The sequence below is a fragment of the Carlito syrichta genome, unplaced genomic scaffold (genome assembly GCF_000164805.1).
Source record: "Carlito syrichta isolate Samal-C Ts95f unplaced genomic scaffold, Tarsius_syrichta-2.0.1 Scaffold315817, whole genome shotgun sequence".
Taxonomy (NCBI): domain Eukaryota; kingdom Metazoa; phylum Chordata; class Mammalia; order Primates; family Tarsiidae; genus Carlito; species Carlito syrichta.
Window position 1 is genome coordinate 54,569 of NW_007259913.1, and position 13,389 is coordinate 67,957.

Consider the following 13,389-nt stretch of genomic DNA (forward strand, 5'->3'; position numbering starts at 1 on the left):
CACTCCAGTCTGGGTGACAGAGTAAGACTCCAACTCAAAAAAAAAAAGAAAGAAAAGAAAATAGTAAAAATTACTTACCCTGAGTTTAGGATGCAATTTGGAATTTGGAACTTGTTATAATAATAATATGATGTTTTCTTAATAAAAAGATTTGTAAAAATATATATGCTAACAAGACAAGCAGGATCTATATATAAAATTTTTTTAAAAGGTTGGGTGTGGTGGCTTAGCCTGTAATCCCAGCACTTTGGGAGGCCGAGGTGAGAGGATTGCCTGAGCCCATGGGTTTGAGACCAGCCTGGGCAACTTGGTTAGACTCATCTCTATAATAAATTACAAAAACTAGCCAGACGTGGTGGCGTGTGTCTGCAATTTCAGTTACTTGGAAAGCTGAGGTTTAAGGACCGCCTAAGTCCAGCAGGTGGAGGCTGCGATGGCCGTAAGGGTGCCGCTGCACTCCAGCCTGGGCGACAAGAGTGTGACTCCAACTAAAAAAAAAAAAATTTTTAAAAATCTATTTAGGTAATAACTCAAGGATAAATACTTGGCAAAAATATGGTACTGTCATTCTATTACAATAGTGACTTTTTTTCCCCCCAAGAGACTGGTTCTTGCCATGTTGCCCAGGCTGGACACACAACTCCTTTGCTTAAGGGATCCTTCCATCTCAGTCTCGAGTAGCTGGTACTACAGTCACATGCCACTGTGCCTTATTATAATAGTTATTATTATTAACATGTATAATTCATTTATAGCTTACTTACTTCCAAAAAGGATTTGATGAAGCTTACTGTTAAAAGCACAGCCCAGCGCTTTGGGAGGCTGAGGCAAGTGGATTGCCTGAGCCCGTGGGTTCAAGACCTGCCTGGGCAACTTGGCGAGACCTTGTCTCTACAATAAATTTTAAAAAACTAGCCAGGCAAGGTAGCGCGTGCTTGTAGTTCCAGCTACTTGGAAGGCTGAGGCAGAAGGATCGCCAGAGCACAGCAGGTGGAGGCTGCGGTGGCTGGAAGCGCTGCACTCCAGTCTGGGCGAGGGAGTTAGACTCCAACTCAAAAAGAAAGAAAAAAAAAGCACAGCCATATTAAACAAACCACTGTTAACTAGGGAAGGCAGAAACTAAAATCTTGGGATAAAAGACTTTCTAATATATTTAAAAACAGGTTACACATATATCAGTCAGTGAATTTAAAGGTTTAACACTAGCCGGGCACGGTGGCTCAGCCTGTAATCCCACGCCCCAAGGCTGAGGTGAGTGGATTGCCTGAGCCCACGGGTTCGAGACCTGCCTGGGCAACTTGGCGAGACCACATCTCTACATTAAATCAAAAATTAGCTGGGCGTAGTAGTGCACGCCTGTAGTTCAGCTACTTGGAAGGCTGAGGCTGAAGGATCACCGGAGCCCAGCAGGTCGAGGCTGCGATGGCTGGGAGCGGCCACTGCACTCCAGTCTGGGCGACAGAGTGAGACTCCAACTCAAAAAAAAAAAAAGGTTCAACACTACTTTAAGATCTTTTAATATGGTGTACAACGTGGCTATCAAGAAGATGGAAAGAGAAGTAGCTGTCCTGGTAGAAATATCAGTCAGACATGAAATTCTACATAATATTACTTTACATTTGTTGGGAGCTGAGACCTTGAAGAAACAAACTATGGAGCATCTGATTACAAGAAGTATGCTGGTTGAGAGAAAAGCTCCGGTACACAGCGACCATGTTGAAGGCAAAAGGCCCCATGGATCCTGTTTAATAAACTTTTTGTCTTCCTGCCTGTGCATGCTCACAGTTATTATATAGTTTGTTGACTAGTAACGAGATCTTTAATTTATATTATAAGAATGTATACAAAATGTTATGATTTTGATTGGAAAGACTTATACAGTAATAGTTACTTATAGAAAACCCTTTAAGTTTCGTTTAAGCTTTTAAGTTTTCTTTTCCTAAAAGTTATCTTTAAGTTTCTGAAGGCTAATCTTGAGATTCTTGAACAATACGTTAAAACTTTCTGTTTGACTATGTACTGAAACTTTCTGTACCGAAACTCTTTTTATTGTTTTTGCCTCCAACCAAGCTGATTGTTAAGGAACAAGCTATGCCAATACTCCCCTGTTACGGTTTCTGCCCCCAGCCAGGCTGTTCAATAAGTTACTATGGCAATGGGATTTCTTACAAACGGTTATGCACTAGCTTACAAGGAAACAGATTTCAAAAATAATTAGATTTGTAATTTTATTAAGTTTGAAGATAGGATAAAAATAAGTTTATAGTTTTATAACAATAAGAATCACACATTAATGATAGTTATACATCTCTGATAGTTTAAAGAAAAATCAATAAGATAAGTATAAGTTTATAAGATAGCATAGTGTTAGAGTTTAATCATTAGATAAAATAAAATTGTTAAATCTAGATGTGGTTAAAAAGACTCATATGAGTCATTGTAAGGTTTTATAGCTTAAAAGTAATTAGTTTTGGGTTAAATGTTAAAGAATTACATAGCATTATATTTTATTAAATCATAAAAGGTCAATAGAAAATTCAAGATTTTATATTAGGTAGAAATAAAAATAAACTTATAAAGTATAGATTATTCATTAAAATCATGGAGAGCAGTTTGTGAAACTATTGTAAAAGCTCTGCATTTATCATCTTGATGTAAACACGTTATGCCTTATGGATTCGTGATTGTTGGGGCATACAAATCTCATGATGTATGTTTCTGTAAAAAACGTTATGCACTATGGGACGTGTAAGCCCCCGGCGAATGTTTGTCATATTGCTAGGGGTGATAAAAAATGGTATGCGAATGTTTGTTATGTTGCTAGGGGTGATAGAAAATGGTATATAAGGTGGAAGGAGTCTGAATAAAATTTGGAACGGTCTTGGCCAGACCTGACCCAGAAGAACTGCCTCCGAGTCGTTACTTCTCGCCATCCTGATTCTCCCGATTCAGGCCCAACCCCCTTCAAGTCGGAACCAGTCTCCGACATACATTGACAAACATTCAAAATCTTCATCCATAATAAGGCTATCCTTAAGTCTGTGAGAAGCTAAAACCTCTGGGAAATTAGAACTTTCACTGGAAGTAAAATGGGTTTTTATTTTAAAGCACATTTATCTCCTAACTTTACCAATTTCTCTTTCCCCTGGGAATGAAGAGATGGAGCTAAAAAAATTTTAATAGTCCATAAAATTCTTAATTGATAAAGCACTGGTTATCTACTAAGTTTAAAAAAATAATTTCTGAGTATAATATAAAAATTTAGTCACCATAATTTTAATAGTTATATAAGAATTACCTCTAATTTCTTGGCACAAGGTCCACTAACAAGCGCAACCACACCACTGTCCGATACCTAAGCAAAAGGAAAAAGAAACACAGTTCATAAATGGAGATGATGGAAGTAGAATTTTCCAAAATATAAATATAGTCTTATTGCCATCCTGTTCAGCAAACATGTGCTTTAGCCATACATGCTTTCCACTCTTGTTACTTAAATTCAGGGGAATATGCTCAATTACACTGCAATTATTTAACCACTAAAAGCCTGAAGTGGTCAACAATTTCAACGTTAATAAAAAGAATTATGTTCTAGCCAGGCGTGGTGGCTCATGCCTGTAATCCCAGTACTTTAGGAGGCACAGGCTAGAGGAATGCCAGAGTCCAGGGGTTGGGACATGACCAGCCTGGGCAACTTGGTGAGACTTCATCTCTACAATAAATCAAAAAATTAGCTGGGCATGGTAGTGTGGTTCCAGTTACTTGGAAGGCCGAGGTGGAAGGATCGCCTGAGCCCAGCAGGTCGAGGCTGCTGTGGTCATAAGTGTGCCACTGCACTCAAGCATGGGCAACAGAGTGAGACTCCTACTCACCAAAAAAAAAAAAAAAAAAAAATATGTTCTCATTAGTCATGAAAATACATTGGAAAAACACATAGTCTATATGTTTCAAGCCTATGTTTCATTTACCTGCGTAGCCGAAAAGTCAACACACTGCAGTAATGGGCAATTTTTTCCTAATGCGTGTAAGGACACGTCAGTAATATTTAAGCAGCCACCTAAATCAATGATCTTTAGGAGGCGGCAATTAAGTGCAAGAGCAAGGACTCCTTCATCAGTGAGACTGCAGCATCTTTTCAAAGATGCTTCATGCAGATAGGAACAAGATGAGGCCACAGCTTTTATTCCTAGGAGAAAATGAAATTATTATGTATCAATTAGTTATCTATGTGTGAATGGAGGGAACTATAGAAACCTAGAATAAACTTAGTTTAGCATACTCTCTTTGCCTCAGTATAACCATTTTTGCTTAGACTTTACCCCGACACACTTTAAATCTAGTACAGGTAAGACACAGATAGATAAATTTTCAATAGTCAGGTTTTAGGAAGCGTTCAGACATTCTATTGCAGGCCAAGCAGCAGACTAACCCACCCCCTGAACAAATCTCCATCAGATGCAAGACAAGGACAGAGCCATAGAAATGGTAATAAGCTGGGCTCCTGGTTCAGCCTGTAATCCCACGCCTTTGGGAGGCTGAGGTGAGTGGACTGCCTGAGCCCGTGGGTTCGTCCTGCCTGGGCAACTTGGTGAGACCTCATCTCTACAATAAATCAAAAAAATTAGCTGGGTGTGGTAGCGCACGCCTGCGATTCCAGTTACTTGGAAGGGTGAGGCAGATCGCCAGAGCCCAGCAGGCTGGGAGTGGCCACTGCACTCCAGTCTGGGCGACAGAGTGAGACTCAAACTCAAAAAAAAAAAAAAAATGGTAATAATAGACCACCTTTGGGTCAAGGAGTTTGTGGATTGCAAATGTCCCTCAAAGTCTCTAGCAGGCAACCCTTGTCTTCTTCCATCTAGCCCACCACCTGAGGGCATAAGATGCTAACATCTGACATCTAAGACTCATGTGACTACAATCTACATCAAAGACCTGCAACCCTGGTTGCTCCTCCAGGCCAAAATCCCCCGTATCCCAAAGACCCTTAAATATACCCATTTCTTGGCCCTTCAAGACCACACTTGCCTGAGTGTCAGCCCCCTTTCCAATCTGTGAGAGGTGAATAATAAACGTTACCTCTTTCTAATTCCTTCCTTGTTACAATCTTGCATTATTCCCGTGGCCTCAGCACCAGCACTGGCCCACCACCCTTCAGTGGACCCTTTCAACGTGTATTTCAGAAATGTGACTGACTTTCATTTAGCGATCACCAATTTCATGTTAGCCTTTTCCAAAGGGGATCATCTATGAGGATATACTTATTTTCCAGTGATGCTATCCTATTCAAAACTCTTTTGGAATGCTTTAGGGATTCCCATATTCTTTAGAATATCTGCAATTAATGGCAGGCCTTTATTGTTCACAGCTTGTTTTTAGGCAATAGCCAAAAGTCATTCAGAATCAAATTAAACAGTTAAATACAGATGATTCTGTGAGGGACAAACGTTTGCTAAAAATTGCTGACAAAGGCCAGGGATGGTGGCTCATGCCTATAATTCCTGTCCAGCACTTTGGGAGGTCGAGGTGAGAGGATTTCCCGAATCCACAGGTTCAAGACCAGCCTGGGAAACTTGGCGATACCTCATCTCTGTAATAAATTTTCAAAAGTAGCTGGGAGTGGTAGTGCATGTCTGTAGTTCCAGCTACTTGGAAGGCTGAGGTGGAAGGACTGTCTGAGCCCAGCAGGTTGAGGCTGTGGTGGCCGTGAGAAGTGTACCATTGCACCGCAGCCTGGGTGACAGAGTGAGACTCCTACTCCAAAAATATATGTATATATATTGCTGACATGAAGCAACTGATTAAGAGGAGAAAAAGCATGCTAATTTATTTAACATGTATGAACAGGAGCCTTCAGAATGAAGACCCAATCTTCCATGAGTACAGAAGCTTATCCACCATTTTGTGGTTACAGAAAGGATACAGGTTCCAAACATGGACAAAATCAGGTTATGTTGGTAAATCAAGCTTTGATGGCAAGACAGGTTATGAACGGGGAAAAAGGAAGAGGCTTGGCTAGCAAAGTAGGTCTCATTATGTAGAGGATGTCTCAAAGGTGGTAAATGTCTCTTTTCAGATCTTTAAAGATGTCAGACTCTAAGTTTATCCTCCCTAGGCCTTCCTAGACCCTAGAAAGCCAAATCCTGGCTGCATTAATAGAGGTTCTCTACAGAGGCAAATTTTCCCCACAAATAGCTTTGCAGAATGTCCTCTGTCAGCTGTGTGAGAAATGAACTCACCTGTCCAGAAGCAAAGGATGGACACAGAGATGTGGAGTACAGCAGAAGCAAGACTTTAATGATGGTCTTACAAGACTGGGTAGCTGGTAGGCAGGCACACTCAAGCCGTTACAGTGAGCATATTTGTAATCTAGAACGTAAGGCCCTCCCGTTTTCCTATAGGTTGGGTATTCCAGAAGTTACAACACATTCCTGGACACCGCCTACATTGCACACATCGATTGGGTTACATAATTAGTTTATTTGCATGTCCTATTTGTTGATTAGTTTATAGGGCTGTCATAAAATCCTTTCATTTACATGTTCTATTTGCTGATTGTTTTAGAGTTGCTACAACATTCCTTCATTTACATGTCCAATTTGCTGATTGGTTTACAGTTGTTTTTTTTTTTTGGTTTGTTTTTTGTTTGAGTTGGAGTCTCATTCTGTCACCCAGGCTGGATGGAGTGCAGTGGCATGCTCCCGGCCACTGCAGCCCCAACCTGCTGGGCTCTGCGATCCTTCCTCCTCAGCCTTCCAAGTAGCCAGAACTACAGGCGCGCTACCACACCCAGCTAGTTTTTTATTTATTCTAGAGACGAGTTCTCACCAAGTTGCCCGGGCGGGTCTCCAACCCGTGGGCTCAGGCAATTCAGTCGTCTCAGCCTCCCAAAGTGCTGGGATTACAGGCTGAGCCACCGAGCCCCACAGGTTTACAGGATTTCATTTTGATTGGTTCCCCCTGAAATTGGAACATAAAAACTCGTCAAAGTGAAAGCCCTCAAAAAAGAGAACAAAGAAGCAGGAAGTGACTCAGCAAAGGCATTTAAACATGGCTCAGGGTTCATTTTGAAAATAAATCATTCTGTTTCTTACAGCTGGCTCTGGGGCAGCTACTTCAAAATGTCAAAGAAGTATATTTTGGGGTAAAATATTTAGACTTCCTTCAATTCTCGTTTTGGTTAAACAAAAATTTTAAACTAATAATATTAATTTTAAAGTTAAGTTGCCCACATGTTTTAAGGATGCTCTCCATGCTTACCTTTAGGAATTTATAGCTACCCCTATGCATTCTCTTTTGCCCTACTTTGCCTCTGTCTCAGATGTCGGTTTTAAGTCTACAACCATGTTCCTTCTCTGTTAACCTGAACCAGTCCTACTGATATGGTCCATGGAACACATGGCTGCTCACTTACTCCCCAATGGAACCCAAGAGGCAGGGAACTGGGAGGAAAGAAGTTTATTCCTGGATTCGGAATTCAGGGAGACAAGCCAGTATAAATATCAAGGCCAGTTCAGCTTCTCGGATTTTATAGTCTGTATTTGTAAGCATAAGCATTGAGGTTTGTCATTGACTAATGTCAAACTATGTGATTTACAAGCATTCTGTAAGATTCCAGTTTCAATTGCATTTTGTCAATTATAACATTCATTGTCTGTTTATTCTTGGTGCCCATTACCAGGAACCTGTAATTCTAGTTTATCAGTAATTCTAAGTAAAGGTGTTAGTGGAACTTTACAAAAGTGAAAACATTATTCATTATGATACATCATTAGCCAATGGGTACAACAAAGCAAAAAGTGTACTGGTTCCAGTTACATGATTAATATAATTACATTTCTAACTTTAACTATGGATCACAGAGATGAATAACAATTTATTTTACTATGTGATGACAACCATGGGGTCTGTGACTCATTCTGTTCCAGGGAGGGTCAGCACGGTCTTATGATTTTAAGGAATGTGGGTGAGTACAGGGCAGTAACCCTAAGCAATCCAACATTATTATTAGTAAAGGGCTACTTTAACAGGGTGCCTTTAAGAGAGTCTCTTCATCATTTCATTTTCCTGAGAATTTAAACCAAAAATAAAATTTACCGCCCTGCCCCATTTATTGAATGGACCCCCCTGAAAACGAAAAGCTGAAAAACTAAATTCCGGACCATGTCAAGAAAGGAAGTTAGATATACCTAATTATACCCTCCCCCCCTTGTGGAATTTGAGGCACAACTCAAAAGAGATCATAAGACTTACAAAACAGACTCTGTGGCAGTAAGATGCCAAATGCTAGCCAAAACAGGAGTGCAGCTGCATGATCATGCTCATCAGCCTTGACCTCCCGGACTCAGGTGATAGATCCTTTTGCCTCAGACTCTTGAGTACCTGGAATTAGAGGTGTATGCCACCACGCCCAGCTGATTTTTAAAGTTTTTTTGTAGAGACAAGGTCTTGCTATAATGCCTAGACTGGTCTCAAACTCCTGGGCTCAAGCTATCCTTCTGCCTCAGCCTCCCAAGGTGGTGGGACCACAGCACCTGGCCAATTTCAAAATCTTTTTTTTTTTTTTTGGTTTATAACTTCTGTCTTCCTAAAAATGTATAAAACTAGTTGGGCTCGGTGGTTCAGCCTGTAATCTCAGCACTTTGGGAGGCTGAGGCGACTGGATTGCCTGAGCCGGCGGGTTCGAGACTAGCCCGGCTAACTTGGTGAGACCTCATCTCTACAACAAATATAAACAACAACAAAAAATTAACCAGGTGTGGTACTGCATGCCTGTAGTTCCAGCTACTTGGAAGGCTGAGGTGGAAGGATTGCCTGAGCCCAGCAGGTTGAGGTTGCGGTGACCTTGAGAGTGCCACTGCACTCTAGTCTGGTAAATTTATGCATAAATCATTTTTATGACAGAATGGTTATCTATAATTCTTTTTTTTTGAGTTGGAGTCTCACTCTGATGCCCAGACTGGAGTGCAGTGGCTGTGGCCGTTCCTGGCCACCGCAGCCTCGACCTGCTGGGCTCTGGCGATCCTTCCGCTTCAGCCTTCCAAGTATCTGGAACTACAGGTGTGTGCTACCACGCTCGGCTAGTTCTTGATTTATTGTAGAGATGAGGTCTCGCCAAGTTGCCTGGGCGGGTCTCGAACCCACGGACTCAGGCAATCCACTCACCTCAGCCTCCCAAAGCGCTGGGATTATAGGCTGAGCCACCGAGCCCGGCATCTATGATGCTTAAATGGTTATTTTATTCATCAGTATCCAGCATGGAAGTTGTGATATAATAATAAATGTATCTGATCTTTGTCCCGTTCCTGGCACAGAGCTCCTAAAACCATTGGAATTTCCTAAGTGATAGAGGTGTCTTTTGTTATTCATGATGAGCCCCTTTTGATCATACTGAAGTTTATACTAACCAGGTGATAGTGTAGGGCCTCCCAGATAGCCTCAGGTTGGGGGCAATTTCCAGAAACACCAAGTGATTAGAGGGTTTGGAACTTTCAGCCTCATTCACTTTCTCTAGGAAGGAGATGGTCTTGAACAAGGAGGTTTGATGCGCTGAGCTTCCAGGTTAGTAAATGCATCCAAATGCTAGGAGGGTGGTGCACCCCAACTCCAAGGGGACAGAAGCTCCTGTGCCTTGAGACCCTTCCAGATCTCACCCTATGTACTCTTCATCTGGCTGTTCATCTGTATCTTTATAATCTTTATTGTTATAATAAACTGGCAAACTAAGTAACAGTTGCCCTGAGTTCTGTGAGCCAGTCTGCCAAATTATTGAACCCTAGGACGAGGTCATGGGACCTCCGATTTATAGGTTGTTATTTACAACCACCAGAGGCCCAAGCTTGCAACTGGTATTTGAAGTGGTGGCAGTCTTGTGGGACTGAGCCCTTAACTTGTGGAATCTAATACTAACCCTAGGTAGATAATGCCAGAATTGAATTAAATTATAGGACACCCAGTTGGTGTCCAGAGAGTTGGGGAATTGCTTAGCTTGGAAAAATCCTACAAATTTGTTGTCAGAGGTGTTGTGCGAGTATAAAGAAATGTTTTTTGTTCTTTTTTAAGAAGTTCTTTTTTATTTTTATTTATTTTTATTTTTTTTTGAGTTGGAGTCTCACTCTGTCGCCCAGACTGGAGTGCAGTGGCCGCTCCTGGCCACCGCAGCCTCGACCTGCGGGGCTCTGGCTATTCTTCCGCCTCAGCCTTCCGAGCAGCTGGAATTACAGGCATGCGCTACCATGTCCAGCTGATTTTTTGATTTATTGTAGAGATGAGGTCTCATCAAGTTGCCCAGGCGGGTCTCGAATACGCGAGCTCAGGCAATCCACTCACCTCAGCCTCCCAAAGCTCAGGATTATAGGCTGAGCCACCGAGCCCAGCTAAGTTCCTCTTTCACATATTGAAAAGAAAAAGTACAGCCGGGCTCAGTGGCTCAGCCTGTAATCCTGTGCCTTTGGGAGGCTGAGGTGAGTAGAGTGCCTGAGCCCGCGGGTTCGAGACCTGCCAGAGCAACTTGGCGAGACCTCATCTCTACAATAAATCAAAAATTAGCCGGGCACGGTAGCACGTGCCTGTAGTTCCAGCTACTAGGAAGCCTGAGGCAGAAGGATAGCTGGAGCCCAGCAGGTCGAGGCTGCGGTTGCTGGGAGCGGCCACTGCACTCCAGTCTGGGTGACAGAGTGGGAATCCAACTCAAAAAAAAAAAAAATTATCTACAGAGAAATAAAAAGATAAAAACCCACAAATTCACATAATAGTGACACCGAAAAATTCAACTTGTTTGGCTATAAAAAATTATGCATTTCACAGATTGATAGAAGAGTGTCTGCTAAATTTAATCTGATAATTCTGTTGTAATTTGGCTTCTAAAAAGCCTTAACAAAATATGATGAACTGGTCATTTCTTGTTCCACTAAACCAAGTAAAATTTAAAATACAGATGTAAGTATCCATGTTTATTTTTTATAAGCCCACAGCTAACATCATATATGTTTATTTAAAATATGTTTAAAATACAAGATAGTGACTTACCCCATGTATTTCTTAACCTTCAGCACTAATATAAGCAAGGATTCTTTTAGTCGGAGTCTCAGTCTGTCGCCCAGGCTGATGTACAGTGGTACGCTATAAGCAAGAATTCTAACTTGGATTATTTTCTTAGTCTGAATACTTTCACTGATAAATATAACTCCTGTTTCTTTAACATCTTTATATTCTCTTTTGACATATTTTCCCCTTTGCTCCATAATTATACCAGATGGTGAATAGTATTCTACCAACGCATTCAGAATTGATAAACATACCTTCTGAAGTTATGGAAAGTCTGTTTCCTTTTGAGGAATTTAAATTCAATTTTTTTAGTTTTCTGCAATTACACAGGTGCAGGAGAGCAGTGTCTGAAATATCACAGCTGCGTAGGTCTAGAATTTGGACTTCAGGATGTAAAATCTGTAACAAATAGATGATTTTGAAAAATATTTTTCCTATAAAGATATTTGTCCCCCCAAATTTGTCATATTCAGTGTTATGGTGGTTATAACAGACAAGTGGCTGATGCAAGAAATACGACACAGAATATAGAAACATATCTATGTGGAGGCAGATACATAAAGCAGGAGAAAACCCAATCTACTTCCAGCTGTGGTACGGCTTTCAGTGCCCCTGAAGTCCTTATTAAGACATCAAGCACAGGAGAGATGACCTGAGAAGCATAACCAAGGTGGTCATTTTTTTCTGGTAGTTCCTGACTGTCATTAAGAGACTCTCTCTATGTGCCTCTTTGCTTAGTAGGTATGAGTCTTTTATCACTCATATACCAAATGCCTGTAGGGTGTTAGCACTGCTTATCTAGAAGGTCCATGTTTACCTTCTACATTATCATTTTGGGAACTAGTACAAACAAACACAGTAGTGAGTGTTTTCTTTCTTTTTTCTTTTTTTTTTAGAGACAGGGTCTCACTCTGTTGCCCAGGCTGGAGTATAGTTGCATAATCAAGGCTCACTGTAGCCACAACCTCTTGGGCTCTGGTAAGCCTCCTGACTCAGCTTCCTGAGTAGCTGGGACTACAGGCATGTGCCACCATGCCCAGTTATTTTTTGGTTTTCATACAGTAGAGATTTCACTATGTTTCCTAGGCTGGTCTCAAACTCTTGGACTCAAGTAGTCCTCTCGCCCTGGCCTCTTAAAATGCGGGGCTTACAGATGTGAGCCACTGTGCTCAGCTGAGTATTTTCTTGAGGTCAACAGATAACAGAATAATTCCAAAGCATTCTGAGCTCTTTCCTGATAGTATTTTTATTTTCTTTTACTTTATTTTCCAAAATAGACATGGCTTTACTTTTCTGCATATAAAAACAATGTATTATAAAACATTCAGACAATATAGAAAAATTATAATAAATGATAAGAATAATTATTTATTGGACACTTACCAGGAAGGGTACTGTCACAGACATAATGTTATTTAATATTCTCTCTCTCTCTCTTTCTCTCTCACACACACACACACTCACACACACACACCCTGAGAGGATTAGTCATTGGCATTTCATAAATGAGGAAGCTGAGGACTCAAGAGCTTAAGTAGCCAACATAAAGAACACTGCCAAATGGAACAGTGCTGGAAATGGAACCCAGGTCCTCATTCCAAAGCCTGTACTTTTTTTCCTTCTTTTTCTTTTCTTTTCTTTTTTTTTTTTTGGTGAGAAAGCAGGATTTATTGAGAGTACAGAAAAGCTCCAGAGCAGGAGAGAACCAAAGGGGTTGCCTAAAGCCTATACTTTTAACCACTATAACTCAAAATAATCAAAATACCAATACCTAATACCTAGAGATAAAATTATACATTTTGATTTTTTTTTTTTTTTTTACTTAAAAAAAATCTTTGAAGAAAAATGGGATTAGATCACATATAAGATGAACACCTTTTACAAAACCAATTGATTCTGGTTGCATAATATTCCATTTTACGCAAGTATCACAACTTTAAATGCATTCTACACTGACAAACACATTAAACAATTAGGTTGCTTTAGAGAGGCGAGATAGTGTTGTCATTAAGAACATGTGCTTGAGCCGGGCTCCATGGCTCAGCCTGTAATCCCACACCTTGGGAGGCTAAGGTGAATGGATTGCCTGAGCCTGCGGGTTCAAGACCCGCCTGGGCAACTTGGTGAGACCTCATCTCTACAATAAATCAAAAAATTAACCGGGCGTGGTAGCGTGTGCCTATAGTTCCAGCTACTTGGAAGGCTGAGGTAGAAGGATCACCAGAGCCCAGCAGTTAGAGGCTGCGGTGGCCAGGAACGGCTACTGTACTCCAGTCTGGGCGACAGAGTGAGACTCCAACTCAAAAAAAAAAAAAACAAAAACAAGACAAAACAAAAAAGAGTACA

At 41.0% G+C, this 13,389-nt stretch overlaps 1 protein-coding gene across 1 annotated transcript in view; it reads right to left on the reverse strand.

Annotated features, from left to right (window-relative positions):
* Positions 1-13,389, reverse strand: part of AMN1 (antagonist of mitotic exit network 1 homolog) — an 81,942-nt gene that overhangs the window by 37,058 nt on the left and 31,495 nt on the right. The window contains exons 3-5 of the mRNA XM_008073303.1: positions 11,298-11,442; positions 3,969-4,186; positions 3,299-3,355 (exon numbers count right to left, since the gene is read on the reverse strand). Of these exons, the coding sequence (XP_008071494.1) occupies positions 3,299-3,355; positions 3,969-4,186; positions 11,298-11,442 (420 nt within the window). The remainder of the gene's footprint in view (positions 1-3,298; positions 3,356-3,968; positions 4,187-11,297; positions 11,443-13,389) is intronic.